Source organism: Dendrobates tinctorius, unplaced genomic scaffold, assembly GCF_039654945.1.
Source record: "Dendrobates tinctorius isolate UK_male_01 unplaced genomic scaffold, ASM3965494v1 ptg000030l, whole genome shotgun sequence".
In the NCBI taxonomy this organism is placed as follows: Eukaryota; Metazoa; Chordata; class Amphibia; order Anura; family Dendrobatidae; genus Dendrobates; species Dendrobates tinctorius.
The window spans coordinates 20,674,330-20,697,730 of record NW_027361698.1 but is presented as its reverse complement, the minus strand read 5'-3'; the positions used below and the strand labels follow the sequence as shown (position 1 = coordinate 20,697,730).

Sequence of the window (23,401 nt, the reverse complement as noted above, 5' to 3'; positions counted from 1 at the left end):
TTCCCACATGTTTACTTTACATCAGCACAACTTTGGAACCAAATTTTTTTTTTATTAGGAAGTTATAAGGGTTAAAAGTTGATCAGCGATTTCTCATTTTTACAACACTATTTTTTATTTAGTGACCACATCACATTTGAAGTCACTTTGAGGGGTCTATATGATAGAAGATACCCAAAAGTGACACCATTCTAAAAACTGCACCCCTCAAGGTGCTCAAAACCACATTCAAGAAGTTTATTAACCCTTCAGGTGCTTAACAGGAATTTTTTGAATGTTTAAAAAAAAAATGAACATTTAACTTTTTTTCACAAAAAAATTATTTCAGGTCCAATTTTTTTTATTTTACCGAGGGTAACAGGAGAAATTGGATCCCAAAAGTTATTGTGAAATTTGTCCTGATACCTGATATGTGGGGGGAACCACTGTTTCGGCGCATGGCAGAGCTCGGAAGGGAAGGAGCACCGTTTGACTTTTTCAACGCAAAATTGGCTGGAATTTAGATCGGACGCCATGTCACCGTTTGGAGAGCCCCTGATGTGCCTAAACAGTGGAAAACCCCCACAAATGACACCATTTTGGAAACTAGACCCCCCAAGGAACTTATCTAGATGTGTGGTGAGAATTTTGAACCTCCAAGGGCTTCACACAAGTTTATAACGTACAGCCGTAAATTAAAATAATAATAATAATTTTTCCACAAAAATGATCTTTTTACTCCCAATTTTTATTTTCCCAAGGGAAACAGGACCCAAAAAGTTATTGTGCAATTTGTCCTGAGTATGCTTATACACCATATGTGGGGGTAAACCATTGTTTGGGGTGCATGGCAGAGCTTGGAAGGGAAGGAGCGCTGTTTTACTTTTTCAACCGCAAAATTGGCTGGAATTGAGATCAGACGCCATGTCACGTTTGAAGAGCCCCTGATGTGCCTGAATAGTGGAAACCCCCCATGACTGACCCCATTTTGGAAACTAGGCCCCCCCTAGGAACTTATCTAGATGTGTGGTGAGCACTTTGAACCCCCAAGTGCTTCACAGAAGTTTATAACGCCCGGGCGTGAAAATAAAAAAATCATTTTTTCCACAAACATGATCTTTTATTCCCCAATTTTTTTATTTTCCCAAGGGTAACAGGAGAAATTGAACCCCAAAAGTTGCCGTACAATTTATCCTGAGTACGCTGATACCCCATATGTGAGAGTAAACTACTGTATGGGCAGACGTGGGGGCACGGAAGGGAAGTAGTGACGTTTTGGAATGCAGACTTTGATGGAATGGTCTGCGGGTGTCATGTCGCATTTGGAGAGCCCCTGATGTGCCTAAACAGTGGAAACTCCCAAAAGTGATGCCATTTTGGAAACTAGACCCCCCAAGGAACTTATATAGATGTGTGGTGAGCACTTTCAACCCACAAGTGCTTCATAGAAGTTTATAACGTAGAGCCATAAAAATAAAAAAAATCATTTTTTTTTACACCAAAGTTATCTTTTGCCCCCAATTATTTATTTTCCCAAGGGTAACAGGAGAAACTGGACCCCAAAATTTATTGTGCAATTTGTCCTGAGTACGCTGATACCCCATATGTGGGGGTAAACCACTGTTTGGGCGCATGGCAGAGCTTGGAAGGGAAGGAGCACCGTTTGACTTTTTCAACGCAGAATTGGCTGGAATTGAGATCAGATGCCATGTTGCGTTTGGCGAGCCCCTGATATGCCTGAACAGTGGAAACCCCCCAATTTTAACACTAACCCTAACCCCAACACACCCCTAACCCTAATCCCTAACCCTAGTCCTAAATCCTAAGCCTAATAGGAAAATGGAAATAAATACATTTTTTAAAAATTTTATTATTTTCCCTAACTAAGGGGGTGATAAAGGGGGTTTGATTTACTATTTAAGGCTATGTGCCCACGTAGCGTTTTTCAAGCATTTTTTCCTGAGCAGAAACGCATGCCCTTGCCAGGGAAAACGCATGCGCTTTCTGACACGCGTTTTTGACGTGATTTTCAAGCGTTTTGACATGCGTTTTTGCAATTACAGTGTATGTATGCGGAATCGCATGCGATTCCACACAATTAATGAACATGCTGCGTTTTTTTCCGCTAAGCGTTTCCGCAGCGGAAAAAAACGCACCATTAACACAACATGTGCATTTTCCATTCTATTACATTAGATGCTTTTCTTAAGCGTTTCCGCAGCAGAAACGCTTGTCTAAATGCGCTGCGGAAACGCTTAAAAAACACCACGTGGGCACACAACCTCAAGCGGGTTTTTATGTTTGGCAGCTGTCACACGCTAAAAGACACTTTTTATTGCAAAAACTAGTTTTTGCATCACCACATTTTGAGAGCTATAATTTTTCCATATTTTGGCACACAGAGTCATGTGAGGTCTTATTTTTTGCGGAACGAGTTGACGTCTTTATTGGTACCATTTTTGGGCTCATGACATTTTTTGATCGCTTTTTATTCCGATTTTTGGGACGCAGAATGGACAAAAACCAGCATTTCATTAATTTCTTTTTTTTGGGGGGGGGGTGCGTTTACACTGTTTCACGTGTGGTAAAATTGATAAAGTGGTTTTATTCTTTGGGTCAGTATGATGACAGCGATACCTCATTTACATAATTTTTAATGTTTTGGCGCTTTTATACAATAAAAACAATTTTATATAAAAAAATAATTATTTTTGCATCGCTTTATTCTGCAAGCTATAACATTTTTATTTTTTCACTGATTACCGCTGTATGGTGGCTCGTTTTTTTGCAGGACAAGATGTCATTTTCAGCAGTACCATGTTTGTTTATATCCATCTTTTTGATCACGTGTTATTGCACTTTTTGTTCCGCGGTATGATGATAAAGCATTGTTTTTTGCCTTGGTTTTTTTTTAAGGGGTTCACTAAAGGGGTTAACTAGCGGGACAGTTTTATAGGGCAGGTCGTTATGGACGTGGCAATACTAAATATGTGTACTTTTATTGTTTTGTTTTTTTTTAATTTACATTAGAAAAGAATTATTAGGGAATATCTTTTTGTATTTAATTAGGAATTTTTTTAATTATTTTTACACGTGTTTTTTGTTTGTTTTTTTTTATTTTTTTACATTGTCACAGTGTCGGACATCACTATGTAGTGTCAGATCGCTGATCTGACACTTTGCAAAGCACTGTGTTAGATCAGCAATCTGACAGGCAGTGCAGGCGGCTTCTCAGCGCCTGCTCTCAGCAGGCACTAAGAAAGCCACCTCTCAGCAGGACCCTGAAGGCCCCCGTGGCCATCTTGGATCCGGGGGCCTGCAGGGAGGAGGCCCTCAGAACAACGCGAGCACATCGCATTGTTCCTAGGGTCTCAGTGAAGCACGCAGGGAACCCCCTCCCTGCACGATTCTTCCCTATGCCCCTGGAACACTGCAATCATGTTTGATCGCAGTGTGCCTGGGGTTAATGTGCCGGGAGCAGTCCGTGATTATCACAGCTGACACCTGGCCGTGATCAGCTGCGCTTCCCCTGTGAGCGCAGCTGACCGCGTATGGGCGGGGGGTGTGGGCGTCTGCATGTGGCGCTCCGATTACGTATTCATAATGCAGACTGCTGACAGGCCACTGATCCCTCAGTGACCTGCCCCCAATTTGCATAATGAATATCTGTATATACTTAAAAAAAACTTCTACAGGCAGGTGCCAGCTCACTCAAGTAGTTTATTAACCCTTCAGGTGCTTCACGACAGCAAAAGCAATGTGGAAGGAAAAATGAAAATTTTACTTTTTTCACAAAACAATTACTTTAGACTCAAACTTTATTTTCAAACGGGTAACAGGAGAAAATGGACCACAAAATTTGTTGTGCAACTTCTCCTGGGTATGCCAACACCCAATATGTGGGGGAAAACCACTGTTTGGACGCATGGCAGGTCTTAGAAGGGAGGGAGCACCATTTGACTTTTTGAAAGCAAAATTGGTTGGACTCAATGGTGGGCGCATGTCGCATTTGGAGACCCCCTAATGTACCTAAACAGTGGAACCCCCCAATTCTAACTCCAACACTAACACAGCCCTAGCCAAAACCCCAACTCACCCCTAATCCTAACCACAACCCTAATCCCAACCCTAACCATAATCCCAACCATAACCCTAATCCTAGCTACAATCCCAACCCTAATCCTAATGAAAAAAATATTTTTTTTTATTTTTTTTTTACCTAACTAAGGGGGTGATAAAGGGGGGTTTGATTTACTATTTTTTTATTTTGATCACTGTGTCTATCACAGTGATCAAAATGAACCAATAGGAAAAATCTCCTATTGTTGCCGGCTGCCAGCCGCCAGGTCTCGGTGGGGGCACTGCGCATGCGCCCACCATGTTCTTCCAGGAAGAAGACAAGGAGGGACAGAGCCTGAGGTACTGGGGATGCCAGAGGTACTGGGGATGCCAGAGGTACTGGGAGCCTCGGGGGACCCCATTTATCTCTCTGATATGCTAGGTGATCGGAACACTGAGGACGGTAAAAACCGACCCAAGTCATGTTTTCCCGTCTCTCGGCTACCACCAGTAGCCAAGACCCTGGAGATTTTCCGATGCTGGGGGACATTATACACTTTTTTCTCAGCGCCGTTAAAAAGCGGCGCTGGGGAAAAAGTATCCTTAACTGCCGCTGTTAAAAGTCATATCGGCCGTCGTTAAGGGATTAATCAGTATAAAGGCGCTGGCCTGACACTGTGTGTAGGTTACCATGCACAATCCTGCTGACAGGTTCCCTTTAATGGAACACTGTCCCCATGAAAATGCACTCAAATCTGCAGGCACTCTCTTAGGCCACGTGCACATTTTGAGTATTTGGTGAGTTTTTTTTACCTCAGAATGTGTAAGCCAAAACCAAATGCAGATACAGTATAACCCGTGTTTTCATTTGCACCTCTGCCCTTTCTATTTTGGTATTTTGAGTCCAGTAGGCGGTCCTATCAGTGACTGACAGCCTCCTTGTATAAGATTGCATACAGAGTTAGCGGTCAGTCACTGATAGCACCGCACACTGGACTGAAAACCCCAGAAGGGGCAGAGGTGTAAATGATGAACTAACAGGTTCTACTGAATCTTTTCTCACAAAACTATATATCAATCTGCTCAGCTCCCCCCGCTCTATAACATGGTGCCTACATATTGGATGGCGTGTTCATAGTGACAGGTTCCCTTTATTAAAGGACTCCACTCAATTCTTTATAGACCATGCAGTAATATTGGATGAAAAACCAGTCAGTTCTGTCAGGCAGTTGAGTAATCACAGAAATTTGCCAAACATGTATAAACTAATCTACACAACACTAATTCACAAGATAAGCTGCATAATGAGGTCTGATAACAGGTAAGAGGACTTGTTCTGTTTTACCCCCATTCTTATTTAGGTACAGTATAACGTTTTTTTGTACATGGAGTTGAACAATTTATTTTTCATTTATTTTACACATTGCGCCCCCCATAAGGTAATAAAAGACCTTTAAGGGAGGGCATTGAAATAAAGTAATATTTTTTTTATCAACATCTTACTTTCCTTGCAACTTGGGTTGATATATTAACCCCAGTTACAAGGGAAATGCAGCTTTTTGGTTATATAGCAGACTTACGGTATACGGGTCTCCTATGACAAAGCAGCTTCTTCTTTCTCCCTATATCACATGACCACTGTGTATGAAGGATTAGCGATTCCTATTATTGCATGCATAATCCTTAATTAGCACTGTGTATGCAGTGATGGAGAAGACACAGATGGTAATAAACCATCTCTGCCTTCTCTGTGGGAATGTCGGCTCTCGCAGCTACATGATAGCGTGTAGGTAATATTCCTGGAGCTAAATAAAAACAACCTCAGCCCAATGTGACACAGAGGCGGTGGGGAAAATACTTGCACATTTCAGGTTGAGGCCTATTTTCTTTCTTACTGTATAAGTTCTTTTCAATAAAGCAGTGGAAGAAGGCATCTCAGTTGAAGGATTTTTTTTGAAAATAGTTTTTTTTTTTAACAATATAAAGAATTGTTCTATTTTTGTGGGTAAATACTTTATTATCCAAGAAATATAATCTTTTGAGGTGTTTAAAAGGCGTTTCCAGTGAAAACCACTTCAGGAAAAGCTAATTTTTTGGGGAGTTTTTGGCTGCGTTTTTAGTTTCCTGGTTATGTGCACCTGGAGGGGGTTTTTAGGAGATTTTGAGCAGAAACTAAAGGAAACTTCAAATCCTCCTAAAAAAAAAACTTGGAAGTCCTGCTTAGTTTCCTCAAAAATAAAATCAGCAAAAAGGCTGTGTACACATAGCCCTTAAAATAATTTTGAAGCGTTTTTGAAGTGTTTTGGAATATTTTTTTTCCTCACTCATTTCTGCAGTCTTTAGATGGGACAGTGCCTAGTTTGCAGCGGATTCCGTCAGGAACCACTTCAAAGTAGCAGCATTAACTTTTTTTTCCCATCAAATGTTTTTTTTTTTTCAAAACCTGATGTGGAAAAAATGCTCAAAAGGCTGAGCATTTGAAGAGTGCTTTTATTATTTTTTGTCATACTCTTTTTGATGCTGACCCACTCCAAAAAAAGATTTCTCAAAAAGACTGTGTGCCAATACTCTTAGGCCGGGGTCACACTAACCGACGCAAAATACAATCAGTATTTTACATGCGTAATACGGATGACAGGCCCCTAAACAGTGCTCCGTATGTCATCCGTAATCAAGGTGTGGTCGTGTATTTTGCGCATGTCAGCATCCGTATGTAATCCGTATGGCATCCGTATGCTGAGATTTTCTCGTCACCTTGCAAAATGGACATATAATGGAGCCCTATGACAGGTTTTATAACACAAACGAAAGAATAGATATAGACACATAGAATGCGTGTGTATATATATATATATATATATATATATATATGTGTATTCTATGTGTCTATATCTATTCATTCGTTTCTTTATTAAACCTGTCAGTGTGAGTTTACTGTATCGCGCACTGAATTGCCGGCTTTGCTAAAAGACACCTGGTGCGTATTTCTCGCAAGTCACATGTGTGGTCCGTGTGTAATCCGTATTTTTAGTGCACCCATAGACTTGCATTGGCGTACTATGGCCGTAGTACGCTGACAATCACAGCATGCTGCGATTGGCACGGAGCGTAGAATACGGATGAGAAATATACGGCTGGTGCGAGGGACCCCATAGAGAATCATCGGTCCGTGTCTAATGCGTGCTTTTAGCGCCTCTCACTCGGCCGTATTCCTCGCCAGTGTGACCCCGGCCTTAGGCTACTTTCCTACGATGAGTATTTGAGTTTTTGATGTTGCACATTTTCAGCACCTATCAGGTAAATTAGGTTACTTGCGGTTTTTCATTGCATTTTTGACGCTGTGGTTTGTGTCTCTTTTTGGTATGGCATACTTGAAATAAATCTACTTTTTTTATATTTCCTGGTATTTGGCTTTGAGAAAACCTTATTGATAAAGTCATATGTGGCTTGCGTGTAATTTAAAAAAATACATAGGCCTTTTTTACCTGCAGATTTCTCACATCTAATTTAGTTCTATGGGGTTTTAAAACTTGCACATAAAATTTGATGCACCCGCAAGAGAAATTGACATGTTGTGAATTGTAAACATGCACCGCAGGTCAGTTTATGCAGAATAAAAAAGAAGCCCGGTGGCTATGAGATTTCTATAAATCCCATCCACTGTGCTGGAACTGTAAGATGTTGCATTTTTGAAGCAGCGAAAATACACAGCATCAAAAACTCATCGTGGCACATAGCAATATTTCACCTTGGAAACTGCTCTGCTGAAATTGCTGTTTTATCATTAAATGGACATGTTGAAGGGGTGGTCCCACAATTACAACTTATTACCTGTCGTCAGTAAAGTTGTATAAGGGCAGTTTCACACGTCCAGCTGTCCGTGTGTCTGTGTGCATACGTATGCCATCCGTGTGACATCCGTGTGCTATCCGTATGTCCGTGTGTACCATCCGTGTGCTGTCCGTATGCTGTCTGTGTGTCCGTGTCCGTGTTTTTGAAAAATTATTTTCAATGTTAACCCTTTGACTTTTAAAAACGCACACGGATCGCACACGGACAGCACACGGACAGCATTCGTGTGCGGTACATGTTTACACGGACCCATTGACTTGTATGGGTCCGTGTGATCCGTGCTGTTGCACAAAAACGGACATGTCAGCGTGTTTTGCACACGGACACACGGTCCGTGAAAACACGCTGACATCTGCATAGACACATTCATTAGAATGTGTCTACGTGTGTCAGTGTCTCCGGTATGTGAGAAAACTGTCACTACACGTACCGGAGATACTGACGTGTGAAACTGCCCTAACAAGTAGAAAAAGATCCAGTTCACCATCATAGGATTCCCATGTAGTTCAGAGCACTGACGCGTCTATGCCTGGACACAATCATTAGCAGGAAAAGCAGAAAATCCAGCTTCACTAACTTTTTTTTTTTTTTTTTAAATATATATTTTATTATTAGTGAATAATAGTAATCCAGTGAAAAAAGTCAGTTAAAATTCCAAATTCATAGCATGGCCATGACCCCCAGTGATTAGTCACTTATCACCTACCTACAGGATAAGTTATATTTGTGGGACAACAACTTTTACGTTTATTATAATTCACAATATTGTATCTGAGCTAGATCTATAATAATCATAATAAGTTTTCTTTATAGAGAGCCAACATGATCCATAGTGCTTACAATTCGGATGCAACAAATCTTTTTGATATATAGAATATCTGACACAGTCCCAATGTACGGCTAAGCATCTTCCCTTTGGTGTGATTGGATCACAGACATACAAAGTATAGTTGTAGAACCAAGAAACTTTAGCCTAGTATTACGCCAATTTTCACTTTCTTCTCTCCTGTAATGGAGTTCAGTATAAAATCAATATTTGTGCTTCCTTTCTTATCATCCCATAAAGTAATCCACTGACGGTAGAAAGTCCATCTTTACTGAGCTGGAAACAACATGACATTGGAATGACTAATGATTTTAAAAGTAAGAAATTCTTGCACAACATTCTGAGACCGTTCCACTATATTCTGGCTAAAACTTTGAACACATCTAGAAATTGAAAGGACATACTGTGTGAGATATGATTTAAAGGAAGTCACTAAGGTCATAAGATATTCATTGTATAAGAGAAAACAAGGGCGGGGGCGCAGACATAGGGCTTCACCTGGTATAAATCAATTAAAATATAAAAGTACTCTGGAGTACTCACCCTTTATGGGTTGTGTTCAGACACAACCACTCTCAACGTTTGTTGCAGTCATATAGCTGCTGCAGAGCTCGTGCAGGTGGACAGCGTCCACTAGGTATCATAAGTTGAGGATCCAAGAAAAGCACTTCTGAGCATCCGCGCTGCTTTAGTGATAAGAATTCTTCAGAAATCCATATAAATCTTTCAAGTTCTTTATTATATGTACTACAGAAACTACGCGTTTCGAGGTGACAAACCGCACCTCTTCTTCAGGTTACAGTACAGAGTTCTGTACTGTAACCTGAAGAAGAGGTGCGGTTTGTCACCTCGAAACGCGTAGTTTCTGTAGTACATATAATAAAGAACTTGAAAGATTTATATGGATTTCTGAAGAATTCTTATCACTAAAGCAGCGCGGATGCTCAGAAGTGCTTTTCTTGGATCCTCAACTTATGAAGATATTCATTGTGGCGCTGCGCATGATCTTTTTTTTATCCTTGTTACAGTGTAATCAGAAGATAAGATGTCTAACTACTTTATAAGGCCCCTGTCCCAAGTTCTGTATGTTCTGCTTTATGGCTCGAAATATGTGTTGCTACATTTGATTCTTATGATATTGCTTATATTTGATCAGCCCGTTAAAATAATCCCATGTTTGTTGACTGGAATCTTCAATCACGGTACTGGGCAGACTGTTTTAAATTAAACATTTACTTGGGTATTTGTGATTTATTGGATAATTTGAATTGAAGGGAATTTAATCTACAATCAAGTTTATGTTAAAATGTGTGGATTTTTTCCCCCCATAAATTGTAATGACCACGTGATCTTGTGTAAGCGGAATCGGTACTGCCAGCTAAATAGACGCTCACTGACTCTTGATCAGATCTAGGGATTCCGCTTTGACACACATCACCTACCTAATCATTGTTTCATGACAGACTGGTAAATCCTAATGGAAGTGACCTCCTTCAGCTGGATATACTCCTGCTCACACTGCAAAAAAATGTTAAGAATATGTTAAGGAGGCCAAGATATTGACTTAGTCAACCAATTCCCAGGATCTCCATCAAATTGAGTTATTATGAGATATGCTGGAAAAGAAGTCCAATTTACAGAACTTGACCAATGTCATAGTATCAGACCCCACAGGGCACCATTAGAAGTCTTATAGAGTCTTAAAGGGGTTGTCCAGGCTTTTCACGAATGTCTGCAGCCACTCTACGGGACTGCAGACTTGTCAATCCTTGCAGTAAGGATTTTAAAGGGCCAGGGACAAGGTGCGTCACCTCAGTCCATTCAGTTGTCCTGGCGAGGCTGAGCACTTCTAGTTGAAATGTGACTGGGAGTATGCATATTGCATGCTTGTAGTCACATAAACGCTCGGTTTCACTGCTGGCACCGAAATCCTCACGGCACACACTGCCAGGAATGACAAGTTTGCCGTCACATAGAGTGACTGCAAAATTTTGTAAAAAGCCTGGACAACCCCTTTAAGGGTGTGTGCACACGCTGCGGATTCTGCTGCGGATCCGCAGTGCACACGGGGCGGAATTTTCCACGCGGATTTGCTGCGGTTTCAAAACCGCAGCATGTCACTTGTTTGTGCGGAATCCACAGCGGTTTTACACCTACTCCATTGTCCAGGTGTCAAACCGCAGGGCTAATCCGCAGATAAACTGCAGGTCTTTTGACCTGCGGATTTACGTGCAGATTTTGCAAAATCCGCTCTGAAAATTCCGCAGCGTGTGCACACACCCTAAGTCCCTTATACACATTAGACTAATTTTGGCGATCCTGTCGATATTGACAGCCTATAATCTAATGTGTATGGAGGGGCACCGGCAAACTAATGGTCAGGGAAGATGTTGATCAGGCATATCTGATTTCGGTTAGCTGATCGCATTGTTTTCCCAGAGATTACTCGCCGGATACTGTGTCAGCTGGAGGCTTTCTGATACAGAAAACAGGCAAACTTGACTGAAGGAGCACTTCTGTATGTTGTTCGGCCAACAGCCATTTAATGTGCATTGGGGCTTATACCTCAATTATACTAGATAATGTACCTGTATGGCCGGGATCACACTACTGGACCGGAGCTGCGGCTGCATGTATTTCTATGCAGCCGTAGCTCCGGTCCTGAGTGCCGGCAGCAGCGCCGGGTGTTGATGCGAAACACTCGTGCGAGTTCTCGCATCAGACATGGTAGTGTGATCCCGGCCTATAGCTAATGGTGCAATGAACAATTCTCATGCCTTATGTATATTTCAAGTCATAAGAATATAACCATTTTACTGTATTTAACAGGTCAGGAGGAGATTGACAGCAGAAAAATACCAGAGAATAAAAGTAGTGATTTTATACAACCTTACATGTCTATGGCAATTGCATACCTGCAGGCTCTCATAGTTTTAGCAACATGCTGGTTTGTAGTTTTGCAACAGCGTATGAGCCACAGAGTGTAAACGAATGCTATGGGTGTAACATCATTTTTCAGATGTTAATTTTAATTTATAGCATTACTGATTAAATTTGTAAGGGGGATGTGTAATAACAAATACCTATTAAAGTCATTTTGTAAAAAAAAACAAAAAAAAACAGTTTAAATTTTCATGTCACCATTTTAATAAAAAATATGTTTCTGATATCTTGTGCTTATTACTCTGCCCACTGTCCTGTATAAATAACTTTTCAGTTTTCATCTTATTATCATCACAGGATTAAAATAAAGGGTAAAGCCTCTATATAGATAACACAGGATCCACCATTAACAGTGATTATTACAGCTCACCTGCTCTCCCTCCCTGCACAAGGACCTCTGCACGGAACACAGAGCATGCCTAGAACACTCTCCCATAGAATTCAGTGAATTTCTCCAGTTTATTTCATACGGTCCATGTGACTGGAATAAATTTCTCTTGGCACTTAACAGCGTCTTAGGCTACTTTCACACATCAGGTTTTCGGCGTCAGGCGCGATCCGGCGTCGTGCCGAAACGCCGGATCCGGCAAATGTTTCGTAAAACCGGATGTGACGGATCCGGTTTTCTGGCGGATCCGTCTTTTTCTGGACAGACAAAACCGGATCCGTCTCATCCGGTTCATCCGTTTTTCTATCCGTTTTTCGACGGATTACGCCGGATCCAGTTTTTAAAATTGACCCTTGTGGCCTCCCGAACGGGATTGGCTACTGGAAAACTATATATAGCATGTTCCTACAGCCCTTGTTTGACAGGTTGTAGAGGAGAAAGTGCAGGTTGGAGAGAAGAGCAAGTTACTGGCGAAGATGGATGTTGTCATTGGAAATATTTTGAAGAATTTGGCGGATTTTACAGCGGAGGCAAATCGTTTGAGGGTGATTGTTCTGGAGAAGGAGAGAGCGAGACAGCAGCGCATCAGGCATCGTAGACGACGTTTGTGGATCCACCCCATCACAGCCAAGAGAATGACGCGTGGGGTCTATTCTACACTATGCATGGACCTTCGACGAAACCCGGATAAATTTTTTGGATATGTTAGGATGAAAATGGAGAATTTTGATTACTTGGTGGAGCGCATTGCACACCTCATAAGAAAAGCGGACACCTATTGCCGCTTCTCTGTTTCACCCGCAGAGCGTCTGATGGTGACTTTAAGGTAAGCCACATTTATTGGATATGATCGCATCAGAGCACACTTTCACTGCAATCTTGTTGGTGGTAATTTGTATCTCCAAGTGTTATAGGTCAGTTTTGGTATGTAATGCTGTGATTTAAAACTAATTTATTGTTTTTTAATTCCCCACAGATTTCTTGCAACTGGAGAATCCCTTTCGTCACTGCATTTCCAGTACAGACTCGGGATTTCCACCATATCTGGAATTGTGAAGTACACATGCCGTGCACTGTGGGACTCCTTAGCTGAAGAGTTTTTACCAGAGCCCACAACAGAGAGGTGGATTGAAATTGCTGACAAGTTTCAACAGATATGTCAGTTTCCAAACTGCTTGGGCGCTGTGGACGGGAAACATATCCGCATTGTAAAGCCAGCTGGATCGGGATCGGAATATTTCAATTACAAGAAATATTTTTCAATTGTCCTCATAGCCATCGCTGACGCGGAATACAAATTTATTGCGGTTGATATTGGGGCCTATGGCCGCTCCAATGACTCTCAAGTTTTCAAACTGTCTGCCATGGGGCATAAACTGTATGGAAACACCTTCCAGTTCCCACCACCTAGACCGCTGCCGCAAACATCTGGTCCACCTATGCCATTTGTCTGTGTAGGGGATGAAGCCTTACAGCTGTCAGAACACCTTTTGAAACCGTACTCTAGCAGAGGATTGACAAGACCAAAACGCATTTTTAATTACCGCCTCACAAGAGCAAGAAGAATGGTTGAATGTACCTTTGGTATTCTGACAGCCAAATGGCGGGTCCTATTGACTGCGATCAACCTCAAGACAGAAACTGTGGACAAGGTGATCAAAGCGTGCGTGGTACTCCACAATTTTGTTATCTGCAAGGAACCCATTTCCATTGAGGACACCTCTGAAGAAACCACCTTGCAAGATTACCATGACATTACCACTAGAAGTTCTGTGACGGTTTCAGTAATGAGGGACAATTTTGCACTATACTTTATGTCACCTCAAGGCAGAGTACACTGGCAGGATGACAGAGTGTGAAAGATTTGTGCCCTAACCAAACTTGTGTACCTTCTGTACCAACAGTATATACCTTTGCCAACCAAAGTTGGCTATCTTGTCATGGTCTCTATTTTTAGCTTTAGGCCACAGGTGTGTACCTGGTTGTGTTTTAGCAAAGTATTTCACCTTTTAACAAAAGTTGTGTACATTGTTAGGAAATCACCAACAATAAACACAACTTTTTAGGTGAAATACTTTGCTTCAAACACAACCAGGAACACAACTGTGGCAAAAAGCTAAAATTTACCCACAGTTATATACCTAGTTTTGAATACCATTTCACCTTTTAAATACCCTGTATTTAACCTTTTTCGCCGCAGAAAGAAATGACAGACAACCAGTGTAAAATAATTTAACTTTTATTGAAAAATGTTTTTTTTAGTAAACTTTTTTAAAATTTTAATAAACTTGTTTAATAAAACTTTGAAACTATAAAACTGAAACCATAAAACTGGTCATTTTTATTTAAATACACACATTATAAATCTGTGTAGTGTGTGGTGGAAATACTGCTGTAGGGGCTGCGGGACACTTCGACACTGGGAGTGTGGAGAGAGGACTGGGATCGTGGTGGGGAAGGAACAGTTAGAGGTGAAGGTGTGGAAAAAACTACAGAATGGGTGGACATGTGGGAAGCAGAAGAGGTGGTGGGTGGTGGAGTGGAGGGTTGGGCAGGGACTGTAGGAGCAGATGATGTTGATGGCAAGTTGTATGGGGAAGGAGTTTGGTACGGGGCAGGTTGCTGGAAGTGGGGAGATGTCTGGTACGGGGCAGGTTGCTGGAAGTGGGGAGATGTCTGGTACGGGGCAGGTTGCTGGAAGTGGGGAGATGTCTGGTACTGGGGAGGTTGCTGGTACTGGGGAGGTTGCTGGTGCTGGGGAGGTTGCTGGTGCTGGGGAGGTGGATGGTGCTGGGGAGGTGGATGGTGCTGGGGAGGTGGATGGTGCTGGGGAGGTGGATGGTGCTGGGGAGGTGGATGGTGCTGGGGAGGTGGATGGTATGTAATAGGAGGGGGAGGATGGAAAGTGGCTGGAGGTGGATGGTATGTAATAGGAGGGGGAGGATGGAAAGTGGCTGGAGGGGGTGTAGATGTAATAGGAGGGGGAGGATGGAAAGTGGCTGGAGGGGGTGCAGGTGGAGGAACTACTGTGGTGGGAGGAGGAGGAGGTTGGGAGGTAACTTGCTGGAGAGCAGCGTGGCATGAATGCATTACATGCATCTGCTGGGCAGGAGAGAGCGTTTCCATGCGCTCCACAACAGACCTGAAAAAGGTGTGGTTTGGCGAAGATCTTGCTTCTGAATGCATGGTTTGCAGAAGTGTCTTCACCTCCAGAATGCTGGAGTTGATCTGCTGATAGCCTGCGGAGATTTGCTCTGACAAGATTTTTAGACAGTTCTGGAAAGATGCATTCAGATGCAAGAACTCTGGCGCATAAGTCTTTTCCTGACCCCTCTGCCGCTGCCGCCCAGTACCCGCAGGTGTACTAGAGGTGGCAGGGGCAGAAGGGTGGGGTAAAGGGAAATCGATCTCCTCACCAGCAGCTTCATGTAATGTAGGCGGCCACGATGCTCCTGTGCTGGTGGATGGGACAGATGGGTCGAATGTGTGGGAAGGCTGGGAAGGTGCAGATGTACCGGGGCGGTCGAAGTGTCCCTCGGTGCCGGTCTCCTCAGGGATCGCCTCAGAAGGGTCCAATCGTGCCGGCTCCCGAGTGCTGCTCACCGTGCTGTGGAATAAAGAGAAAAAAAAACAATTAAAATACTGACATGGTATGGCCCTGGCTGAAAAAAAAATTTACATATAACATTTTTTTTCACATGTGGTGTGTAATATTTACCTTCTGGTGACCATTGTTTCCCGGAGGAACGACAGGGCTTCTGCGTACTTGTACTTGCTCCTGCGTCCTCCAGATCCACTCGGGGCCCGCATCTCTTTATTGAACTCCTTCTTGAAACGATCTCTCACAGACCGCCACCGATTCACAATTCTGTTCCCTGAAACGAGAAAGGAGTGGTTAGTATACAACATCAGTGTTTCCCAAACTCCAGTCCTCATGGTCCCCAGGGGTCATGTTTTCAGGATTTCCATAGTAAATAGAAATCCTGAACACATGATCCGTGGGGACCACGAGGACTGGAGTTCGGGAAACACTGGTTTACATCAAGCAACCGGTACTGTATATACTTACGCTCTTTAATCTGGGCCCGAGCTTCGAGGTCCTCCCAGCGGCCCACAAGGAGCGAACAGATTACCTCCCAGAGTCGTCGGGTAACGATCAGGTCAGCGTGGCGGCGGTCAGCCATATTCCAGAGCGGCTCCCTTTCTCTGACGAGATCGATGAGGCGGTCCACATCAATCCCTCCATCCTCACCGTCAGAGTCGGGAGCACGCTGTGAAGGCTGTTAAAGAAAAAGACAAAAATAACATAATTAGCCTCCACAAAAGAAATGAAATAAAAAGTGCAAAAAAACAAAGCAAAAATATTTATACTTACACGCTGGTGACCGCCGCGTTGCTGTCGCCGACGACCCTGGGAGGCACTGCGAGGACCTCTTGGCCAAGCACCAGATTGGGAAGACTAGAGAAGAAAACAAAAAATGTTATGTCTTTGGATGTAGGCATTTGTTTGCTGTGTGTGGTCTGCAGAACATTGTTTTCTATGTGTTGTGTGTAGTGTGATGTTGTGTTTCTGCGTTTGATGCAAAAAACTTACCAATTGTGAGCCCACTCCAGGTGTCTGTCCACCCCTTCCTTCTTCTTCTGGGAGCTCCTCTTCATCTTGTGATTCCTGTTTTGAAATAAAAGGCAATGAATAGACATATATTACAGAGAAGATGGATTTTGGAAATAAAAACTTACCGTCAAACGCTGACGATGCGAGGGAGGGCTCCCAGAAGATGATGTGCTGTCTTCCTGGTGGCCACACTCCATGCCTGTGGGTGGTGTTCCAGCTGCTGCCATTGCTGCTGCTGCTGCATCTATTGGGCGGCTGTTGAATAAAGAGAAACAAAGGGCCAATGAATATCTTGATATTCAATAGCCCTAGTTTGGAGGAATGGGTTATTTGATAATTACCGTCTCTCATCTGCTGCTGGCCTCCCCTCCTCAGCATGTTCCATTTGCTGCTCCATTTGGGGTGGTGGTGGTGCGGATGGTGCTGCAGTGGTCTCCTGCCTTCTCCTGCTTCGCTTGGTTGCTTTCTTGGGTGGCATGTTGGGTGTGGCTGTGGGTCCCACTGTCTTGCTTTTATATATGTCTTGTGGGCAGAGCTACTGAGCATGCTCAGACCAAAAAACCGGATCCGGCGCATTGCGGCGCTCATAGGCTTTCATTGTGTGAAAAAGCCGGACGCGCCGGATCCGGCGTGTCCGGCTTTTTCGCCGGAGACAAAAAACGTTACAGTCACCGTTTTTTCCAGACGCCGGATCGCGACACATTGCCGGATCCGGCGAAAACCGGATGAAACGCATGGCCATCCGGCGCGATCCGGCGCAAATGCAAGTCAATGGGGGGGAAACCGGATCCGGCATTGCATTTCGCCGGATCCGGTTTCTGTCAAAAGCGCCGGATCGCGCCTGACGGCGAAAACCTGATGTGTGAAAGAGGCCTTAGACGAGATACCCATCCTCAAAATCATGTTCAGAAAACTAAAAGAGAAATCTACAATCAGAAAGTAAAACATTTTTTTTAAAAAAAAAGAACCTTTCTGTATTTTTTGGGTTGATGTGGTTTAACCCCTTCACCCCCAAGGGTGGTTTGCACGTTCATGACCGGGCCAATTTTTACAATTCTGACCACTGTACCTTTATGAGGTCATAACTCTGGAACGCTTCCATGGATCCCGGTGATTCTGACATTGTTTTCTCGTGACATATTGTACATATTGTTAGTGGTAAAATTTCATTCAAATAACTTGCGTTTATTTGTGAGAAAAACGGAAATTTTCCAACTTTGAATTTTTATGCCCTTAAATCACAGAGATACGGCACACAAAAAACTTGATAACTAACATTTCCCACATGTTTACTTTACATCAGCACAATTTTGGAACCAAAATTTTTTTTTGTTAGGAAGTTATAAGGGTTAAAATTTGACCAGCGATTTCTCATTTTTACAACACCATTTTATTTTTAGGACCACATCACATTTGAAGCCACTTTGAGGGGTCTATATGATAGAAAATACCCAAAAGTGACACCATTCTAAAAACTGCACCCCATAAGGTGCTCAAAACCACATTCAAGAATTTTATTAACCCTTTAGGTGCGTCACAGGAATTTTTTTGAATATTTAAAAAAAAAATGAACATCTAACTTTTTTTCACAAAAAAAATACTTCAGGTTCAATTTTTTTTATTTTACCAAGGGTAACAGGAGTAATTGGACTGCAAAAGTTATTGTGCAATTTGTCCTGAGTATGCTGATACCTGATATGTGGGGGGGAACGACTGTTTCGGCGCATGGCAGAGCTCAGAATGGAAGGAGCGCCGTTTGACTTTTTCAATGCAAAATTGGCTGGAATTCAGATCGGACGCCATGTCACGTTTGGAGAGTCCCTGATGTACCTAAACAGTGGAAACCCCCTTCAAGTGACCCCATTTTGGAAACTAGACCCCCCAAGGAACTTATCTAGATATGTGGTGAGAACTTTGAACCCACAAGGGCTTTACAGAAGTTTATAAAGTACAGCGATACAATTAAAAAATCATATTTTTTCCACAAAAATGATCTTTTCACCCCAATTTTTATTTTCCCAAGGGTAACAGGACCCTAAAAGTTATTGTGCAATTTGTCCTGAGTACGCTGATACCCCACATGTGGGGGTAAACCACTATTTGGGCGCATGGCAGAGCTCTGAAGGGAAGCAGCGCCATTTGACGTTTTTGGCTGGAATTGAGATCGGACATCATGTCGCCATTGGAAAACCCCTGATGTACCAAAACAGTGGAAACCCCCCACAAATGACACCATTTTGGAAACTAGACCCCTAAGGAACTTATCTAGATGTGTGGTGAGAACTTTGAACCCCCAAGGGCTTCACAGAAGTTTATAACATACAGCCGTACAATTAAAAAATCATATTTTTTCCACAAAAATGATCTTTTCACCCTCAATTCTTATTTTTCCAAGGGTAACAGGACCCTAAAAGTTATTGTGCAATTTGTCCTGAGTATGCTGATACCCCACATGTGGGGGTAAACCACTATTTGGGCGCATGGCAGAGCTCGGAAGGGAAGCAGCGCCATTTGACGTTTTTGGCTGGAATTGAGATCGGACACCATGTCGCGATTGGAAAACCCCTGATGTACCTAAACAGGGGAAACCCCCCACAAATGACACCATTTTGTAAGCTAGACCCCCAGTGCTTCACAGAAGTTTATAACGCCCAGGCGTGAAAATAAAAAATTCGTATTTTTTCCACAAACATGATCTTTTAGTCACCATTTTTTTATTTTCCCAAGGGTACCAGGAGAAATTGGACCCAAAAGTTGTTGTCCAATTTGTCCTGAGTATGCTGATACCCCATATGTGGGAGAAAACTACTGTATGGGCACACGTCGGGGCTCGAAAGGGAAGTAGTGACGTTTTGGAATGCAGACTTTGATGGAATGGTCTGCGGGTGTCATGTTGCCTTTGGAGAGCCCCTAATGTACCTAAACAGTGGAAACCCCCCACAAATGACCCCATTTTGAAAACTAGACCCCCTAAGGAACTTATCTAGATGTGAGGTGAGCACTTTGAACCCCCAAAGGCTTCACAGAAGTTTATAATGCCAGGGCATGAAAATAAAAAAATCGTATTTTTTCCACAAACATGATCAATTAGTCCCCAATTTTCTATTTTCCCAAGGGTAACAGGAGAAATTGAACCCCAAAAGTTGTTGTCCAATTTGTCCTGAGTACGCTGACACCCCATATGTGGGAGAAAACTACTGTATGGACACACGTCAGGGCTCGGAAGGGAAGTAGTGACGTTTTGGAATGCAGACTTTGATGGAATGGTCTGCGGGTGTCATATTGCCTTTGGAGAGCCCCTAATGTACCTAAACAGTGGAAACCCCCACAAATGACCCCATTTTGGAAACGAGACCCCCTAAGGAACTTATCTAGATGTGTGGTGAGCACTTTGAACCCACAAGGGCTTCACAGAAGTTTATAATGCCCGGGCATGAAAATAAAAAAATCATTTTTTTCCACAAACATGATCAATTAGTCCCCAATTTTTTCATTTTCCCAAGGGTAACAGGAGAAATTGGACCCCAAAAGTTGTTGTCCAATTTGTCATGAGTACGCTGACACCCCATATGTGGGAGAAAACTACTGTATGGACACACGTCGGGGCTCGGAAGGGAAGCAGTGACGTTTTGGAATGCAGACTTTGATGGAATGGTCTGCAGGTGTCATGTGCGTTTCGAGAGCCCCTGATGTACCTAAACTATTGAAACTCCCCACAAGTGACCCCATTTTGGACACTAGACCCCCCACGGAACTTATCTAGATGTGTGGTGAGCACTTTGAACCCCCAAGTGCTTCACAGAAGTTTATAACGCTCGGACGTGAAAATAAAAAAAATCATTTTTTTCCACAAAAATGATATTTTTGCCCCCAATTTTTTATTTTCCTAAGGGTAACAGGAGAAATTGGACCCCAAAAATTGTTTTTCAATTTGATGTTTGGGCGCATGGCAGAGCTTGGAAGGGAAGGAGCACCATTTGACTTTTTCAACTCAGAATTGGCTGGAATTGAGATCAGACGCCATGTTGCATTTGGAGAGCCCCTGATGTGCCCAAACAGTGGAAACCCCCAATTCGAACTCCAACCCGAACCCCAACACACCCCTAACCCTAATCTCAGCCCTAACCCTAACCCTACCCTAACCCTAGCCCTAACCCTTGCCCTAATGGAAAAATGGAAATAAATACATTTTTTTTATTTTATTATTTTTCCCTAACTAAGGGGGTGATAACGGGGGGTTTGATTTACTATTTATGGCGGTTTTTATGTTTGGCAGCTGTCACACGCTAAAAGACGCTTTTTATTGTAAAAATAGTTTTTGCATCACCACATATTGAGAGCTATAATTTTTCCGTATTTTGACCCACCGAGTCATATGAGGTCTTATTTTTTGCGGGACGAGTTGACGTTTTTATTGGTACCATTTTCGGGCATGTGACAGTTTTTGATCGCTTTTTATTCTGATTTTTGGGACGCAGAATGAACAAAAACCAGCGTTTCATGAATTTCTTTTGGGGGGGTGCGTTTACACCGTTCCGCGTGCGATAAAATTGATAAAGCGGTTTTATTCTTCGGGTCAGTACGATTACAGCGATACCTCATTTAGGTCGTTTTTTTTATGTTTTTATATAAAAAATAATTATTTTTGCATCGCTTTATTCTGCGAGCTATAATTTTTTTATTTTTTCGCTGATGATGCTGTGTGGCGGCTCTTTTTTTGCGGGACAAGATGACGTTTTCAGCGGTACCATGGATATTTATATGCGTCTTTTTGATCGCGCATTATTACACTTTTTGTTTGGCGGTATGATAATAAATCATTATTTTTTGCTTTGTTTTTTATTTTTATTTTTTAAGGGGTTCGCTAAAGGGGTTAACTAATGGGACAGTTTTATAGGGCAGGTCGTTATGGACGCGGCGATACCTAATATGTGTACTTTTATTGTTTTGTTTTTTTTTATTTCCAAGAAATGGATTTATTTGGGGGAATATTTTTTTTTTTTTCTAATTTATTTGGCGATTTTTTTTAAATTTATTTTAACATTTTTTTTATTTTTTTTTAACTTTATTAAATAGTCCCAGGTGGGACATCACTGTCCTGTGACAGATCGCTGATCTGTCACATCACAGATCACTGTGACAGATCAGCGATCTGTCACAGGCAGTGCAGAAGGCTTCCTCATGTCTGCGCTTTGCAGGCACTGAGGAAGCCAGCTTCCTGCAGGCCCCCGAAGGCCCCCGTCGCCATCTTGGATTCGGGGGCCTGCAGGAAAGGAGCCCCCCGCAGCAGCGCTGCACATTGCGCTGCCGTGGGGGGCTCAGGGAAGCACGGAGGGAGCCCCCTCCCTGCCGATGCTTCCCTTTAACTCCCGGTACACCGCGATCATGTTTGATCGCGGTGTGCAAGGGGTTAACGTGTCGGGGGCAGTCCGTGACCGCCCCTGACACATTGTGCCGGGTGTCAGCTGTGATAATCAGCTGACACCCGGCCGCGATCAGCGGCGCTCACGACGTGGGCGCCGCTGATCGCGGTAGACGTACTATCCCGTCCATGGGCATAGTGGCCCGGGTCCCATGGACGGGATAGTACGTCTGATGTCAGGAAGGGGTTAAAGACAGATAACCCTTTCCAGCCAATGTGCAGAGTTGCAAAGATTTTAAAGCTTTGATCCAAGTGTTTAATATATACAGTGTATATTATATATATAATCGTGTAAGGCTGTGTGCACACGGCGCGGAATCTGCTGAGGAATTTTCCGTGCAGATTGTACTAAATCCGCAGGTAAAATGACCTGCATTTTACCTGCTGTTTTAGTGCCGATTTACTGCGGATTTACTGCATTTTTTGTGCGGTTTTCCACCTGTGGATTTCTAGAATGGAGCAGGTGGAAAACTGCAGCAAATCCACACAAAAGAAGTGACATGCTGCATTTTTCAATCCGCAGCAAATCTGCATGGAAAAAACGCAGCATGCGCACAGCGGATTTTGATTTACATAGGCTGTAATGGTACTGTACATCACATGCAGTTCTGCTGCAGATCCGCAAGGCCAAATCCGCTGCGGATCCGCAGCAGAATCCGCACCGTGTGCACAGAGCCTAATTCATGTATAAACATATATACATGCATGGCGTCATGTATAAAAATTAGGCTAATTTAGGCTATACTGTAGGTTTTACTAATATCGGGCACAATTAATTTTTACATTATATACCCCAGAAATGCAGGACTGAAGGGCACTCGGCTGAGGGCATTGCCTACACATTTTATAATATGATATTCTTCATTTCGGACTTTATCATCAATGATGTCTCTGTGAAAATTTCCTTTTTTCCACAGTAAGGGCTCATACTCATGATTCTCGTGCGAGTCTCTCAGATGAAAACCTGGCACTGCTGCCGGCACCCGGACCGGAGCGTGCGGCTACATGTGTTTCTATGCACGCTCCGGTCCGAGTGCCGGCGGCAGTGCCAGGAATCGTGCGAGTCTCTCGCAAGTGAGTATGAGCCCTAAGCAACTATGGCATGCTAAATGCATAGATTGGGCCTGATTTATCGACTGTCTAGCAGAAAAACTGGTTTTGTTCCCCATACTCTCTAATAAGAACTCGGTTCGATACGTTTTTCTCATCCAGGGAGTTCTTTCCCAGACAAGCAGCTCTGACTATGAATAAACAAGCCTAGCATATCATTAATTCAGGCCACACAATTACTGCTGTGTGCGGAAATCTCTACAGGTT

General features: G+C 43.0%; 1 protein-coding gene across 3 annotated transcripts in view; it reads left to right on the top strand.

Annotated features, from left to right (window-relative positions):
• Positions 1 to 23,401, top strand: part of CASP6 (caspase 6) — a 56,155-nt gene that overhangs the window by 7,022 nt on the left and 25,732 nt on the right. For 2 of the 3 annotated variants that reach the window (XM_073571954.1, XM_073571953.1), the window contains one exon: positions 11,546 to 11,587. The exons of the other annotated variant lie outside the window; for it this stretch is intronic. In XM_073571954.1, coding sequence (XP_073428055.1) covers positions 11,546 to 11,587 — 42 coding nt within the window. The remainder of the gene's footprint in view (positions 1 to 11,545; positions 11,588 to 23,401) is intronic. 3 annotated transcript variants of the gene reach the window in all.